The 5063-nt window shown below is 43.6% G+C and overlaps 1 protein-coding gene across 1 annotated transcript; it reads right to left on the reverse strand.

Moving 5' to 3' along the window:
- Positions 1–358: 358 nt before the first annotated feature.
- Positions 359–4362, reverse strand: LOC101756991. Its single transcript, XM_012843726.2, has 3 exons — positions 2961–4362; positions 2189–2779; positions 359–857 (listed from the first exon to the last, which is right to left on the reverse strand). Exons 1-3 carry the CDS (start codon positions 4305–4307, stop codon positions 642–644), a joined length of 2154 nt encoding a protein of 717 aa, XP_012699180.1. The 5' UTR covers positions 4308–4362; the 3' UTR covers positions 359–641.
- Between the last annotated feature and the right edge of the window lie 701 nt (positions 4363–5063).

A 5063-nucleotide genomic window follows, 5' to 3' on the forward strand; every position in this document is an offset into this window, starting at 1 on the left:
CATGCTATCTGTTAGTATTTTGAATGTTTTCATCTAGTAATAGTGCAATATTGAGCGCAAGCACATTGCTACACTTAAGTATTTTCAAAGTACATTGCTACACTTAAGTATTTTCAAAGGTCACACCCGCAAAGCCAGCACAAGCCTGGCTCGCAGGAAACACTAGCCGCAGCCGTTTCCAGCAGCTCATCGACGGTATTCGCTGCTTACATTGCAGCCAAATTGTTCTTGTAGTACTTAGGGTGGACGAATCACAGCTATATTTGATTTCTAGGTGTTGACTGGTGAATGGTGACAAATATTAGCTGTTACGACGGGAGTAGCACCACACTAATAAGCCACATGAGTAAGCATAGTAGGTCAAAATCACAATTTGAAACAGTTGCAAAGAGCGTTTTCCACCCAATAGGTAAGTTTAAGGTCACAGTTGAGGCAACAAAACATTCCCAAAGACGACAAATGGAACAGGAACTGTAGGCATATACAGTCATACAGAACATTCACCACCGTCTCTCACATGAAAACAGAGAATGGCATATACAGGTCTCAACTTTCTAACAGAGAATGGACCGTGGACTACTGGAATTTATGCTTCATACACAACCACAAAGCTCCTGAGATATCAATTCCCTCTCAGATCTTTACTCCACTCCTATTATCGATTTCAAGAACTGGAGTTTCAAGTTTATTTCTATCAGATCCGAGGAGTCCCTCGAGCTGACAGGGGGTTCCACACCGACGAATATGTATAACCCAGCAAGCTCGGCTTCCAGAGTCAAGGATGTCGCCGGGCGATACCCAGTTATTGTTCTTAGTGTATCAAGCTGCTCCCTCAGCTGTACCTCTATGTAGTTGTCCTGGTAAACAAGTGATAATTATGCTTTCATGTTAAATAAGAAACATAGACGGTTATGGATCATGCTAGGCAAATTATAGCTTAGAAGAAAATCGCAATCAATCAGTATAAACTGCCCAACTGCCTTGTTCATGCACATAGATTAGCAGTTAGTAGCTTCGACTGTTTCATGTTGTCCCATGGCATGAAATCATTAAACATTTGTGATAACAGACCAAGCTTTGAACTGTTCGTTTTATCTCTCCTGCCATCATTGATACAACGATTTTCTTTGTACCCTTTATGCTGGTCATGTGACTACCGTCTTTTGCTTTAGTTCTTCATAAGAACAAATTCTTGAGTAAAAAAACTACTAAAAGGAAAAGATCATATTTTTCATTGTGTTTTTGACACCTCATTCAGGTTTGCTCTGCTAGTTCCCAGCAATATAATAATTGGAAAGGAAATTAGGCCTGAGAGTAAATTTAGAACTATGACAGCAATAAATTGTTCTACCTATCAACACATAGTTCTAGCAATTAAAATACACCTTTTGCATAAACAATACCGTCCTGTTGTGCAGTTGGATTTGATTTCACTTCAGTTGTATTGTAACTTCACTAGATCATGTCAAATGAAGTCTTAGTGTTCAATGAATGACAGTTTGGGACTCTTCAAATGGAGGAACCCATAAGAAGATCAAAATTGGCACACAAAGGTTCAGACCCAACTTTTACTATTCATGATTTGCATGTAACGTTAGTTATAAGCAGGACAAGAAAAAATGGCATCGATTTTAATATGCTACGGATATCTTTATTCCTCTTTGCCAATGAAACTGTAGCCTTTGACGAACGGCGAAAGTAGACATCAGCTATTTAACTATTTAACAGAATTACTGAGGTTTGTATCAATATACAAGAACTATGAATCCTATCATAATATCATTTCTTAGGCACATTCACTGTAGTAGCAACAAAATAAAAAAAATCCTTTTTTATATGAAGTATAACTTCCGGCATCTGTTCAATTAGGGATGCATTGCATACTGCCACTAAATGCATAAACATCCAAATAAAGTACTCCCTCCGTTCCAAATTATAGGTCGTTATAGCTTTTTTAGATTCGTAGATATTATTGTAGATATTATTATGCATCTAGATATAGTATATGTCTAGGTGCATGATAATATTTATGCATGATAATATCTATGAATCTAGAAAAGTCAAAACGACCTACAATTTAGAATGGAGGGAGTACCAAATTCTGAATAAGAAATTAAAAGATGATTTAAATGATGTAGCAAACGGGGGGGGGGGGGGGGGGGTGTTAGCAAATGTGTCACTAGCTCACCTTGTCCTCAGCTACAACCTTCCCCTTGAGTCCTTCATCTGTCAGCTTGTTTTCAAAAAGAGTTGTTTCATGAGGGTGTTTAACATCTGGCTTACCTTCGACACTCTTTATATCTTCACTGATGGCAGAGACATAAGGTTTCGTACTGGACATTATATCCTCATCATCATCCCTGGTCACCACAGATGCCCCTGAGATAAAACTGGAAGCACCTCCCTCACCGTGTTGCTCCACACCCTCTGTGTTTGTATCATCAGTATCCATCACAATGTCTCCCCTTACAGTACTTCCCTGAATACTTTCAACACTTGCAGCTTCAGTCACTGCCTGTAACTCTTGTGCCACAAGGTCACTCAGTGGCAGTGACTCGCTTCCACTAGCGACAATGTCCACTTGCACGCCAACCACCTCCCCTGTAACAAGATCAGTAGTACTCGTCACTTCTTCCAGCACCGTCTCCACTGTTACTTCATCTTCTCTCTTGCTCTGATCATCTGGCACTGGTGATTTAGAAACATCAATTTCTTGCGGTGTCATGCTCCTAGTAGACACTTCGCTGTCCATGCTTTTCCTCTCCTCTGTTTTCGCTGACTACCAATTTCACCACCAATTTTTAGACGGGCATATTTACACGTGTCAATTATTTTTAAAAATAATGTAACAAAGAGGATGATGTTTTTGCATAAAACAACATTGATATAATCATATAACCATTCTAGATAAAAAAAATTATATTATTCTTTAAATGACAGAGTGAGCCCGGAACACTCACCTTGTTCGCCCATGTGTATTCTACACCAGTTGTCTGATTGGAGTGGTCAACATCTGGCCTACTCTCAACATTCATCTTATCGTCACTGATGGCTGAGACATCCGGTGTACTCATACTGCAAGCTAGATCTGCAACATCATCCACGGTCACCACTGAGACCACACTAGAAACATCTCCCACACCAGTGTGCTCCACACTCTCTGAATTTGCATCACCAGTATCCAGTACAATGTCTTGTGTTAAGGTACTCTCGAGAATATCATCAACACACGCAGCTTCTGCCATCGCTTGTGGCTCCTGAGACACACGATCACTCGGGTGCAGCAATTCACATTCAGGCAGTTCAGTAGCAGTGGCCTCCATTTGCACACCAACCACCTCCTCAGTAACAGGATTGGTGTTAATGGTCACTTCCTCCTGCAACATTTCCACTGCTACATCACCTTCTACCTTGCTCTGCAGCGTGTTATCGTCCGGCACTGGGAAGCCGCTCACTTCAGTGGTGCCGATGTCGATGCCCGGTGACACCATCTCCTTGCTAGGCTCCACTCCATCCATACCTGTGCGCTTGCCATCCTCTGTTTTATCTCCACTGTCTGATACAGATAACTCTTGGACCAGGGCTTCTACGATTTTAGGAACCATATCGTCTTCCTCGCACAACGCCGGTGTTGCTGATATGGACTCATCGAAGTCCTTTGGGAGCAACACCGCCTCCATGGTAATATACTCGTTGTCCTCCTCTTTCTGTGCACTATTATCCAACACAAATGACTCGTGGCCTGATTCTTGGAAACGAAATTCACCTTCTGGCATCGTATCCTCATCGTCGCTCGATGCCCGCACCGGCTCTTCCAACAGACGACATTCCCGTGACAGAGGCAACGACGCGTAGCTCTCATCATCCTCCATCTCCATGATGGCGCCGTCCTCTGTCTCGCTCCAGTAGTCGAACACAGTGGCCTCGCCGCCGGGCGCTTCTGACGCATCCAGGAACTCATCGTCTTCGACGTCCCAGGTGTGGTATGGCTGGGTCCGGGGAGGCGGCAGCAGGGCGCCCATGAGGCGTTCGGTGGCGAACACGCTGGCGAGGTAGGCGGCGAAGGGGAGGGACAGTGCGAGGCCGGCGACGGAGAGGACGAGCAGGGGCGGGGCTACGACGGGCGCGGCCGTGGCCGCGACGCCGGCGATGGCGGCCTTCCGTGACAGGTCCCATCCCCGGCGGAGCAGAGCGCGCCCCCAGCTGTCGCCACTGCCGCCACTGTCGCCGCCCGCGTCTGCGGATGTGGCAGTGTCGCCGAGGTCGTCGTGCTGGACCCTGGCGGCGGCGACCTGGTCGGGATCCATGCGCGTGGGAGTCGGCTTCGGATGCGGCGGCGTGTGCAGGGCGGTGGGCGGTGCTGCTGAGAGGTTGATTGGGTCGTGGGAGGCTGCGGGCGGCGGAGGGATCGGACGACGCGTGTGCAGGAACCGCGGGCAGGTGTGAGACGGGCACGAGCATAGCTGACACGTGCTCGGGCTACCTTTTTGCCATTTTGCGGAAATATTTAGCTTAATATTTAACTTTTTCACACAAATAATTCAAGAAATCATAAACATAAAAAATACTTTCGCCGGAAATAAATTTGTCAGGTTAAAATCATGAAACAATTTTGTTCAGTGAAAATTCTCATCGATAAAAGAAGTGAAACTACAAAACATACTATGTGACTAGTTCAATAGGTGAGATTTTTTAATTTCGCCAATATCCTCTTGAAGAGAGCGTGGAGTGTGGAGGGAATGTCAATAATGATATATAATTTTTTTATATTGAACAATAATGGTACTTTTTTTTACAAAATTTCATATTTTATGTTAATGGCATTTTCACAAACAATCCACCAAATTTTTTTTTGAAAAGGAACAATCCACCAAATTATAAACATACAAAATATACTATCTCTAGAAAATCAATTTCACATGTTAAAATCATAGATTTTTTATTGAACTAAAATTATCATCAATCAACGAAGCTAAATTAATTTTCCTAATTGAAAATACGAAAATACACTATGTTGCTACTTGAATAGGTGAGAGTTCTTGAGTTTTCACCAATTCTCTTGG

This window comes from Setaria italica, chromosome II, assembly GCF_000263155.2.
Source record: "Setaria italica strain Yugu1 chromosome II, Setaria_italica_v2.0, whole genome shotgun sequence".
NCBI lineage: Eukaryota > Viridiplantae > Streptophyta > Magnoliopsida > Poales > Poaceae > Setaria > Setaria italica.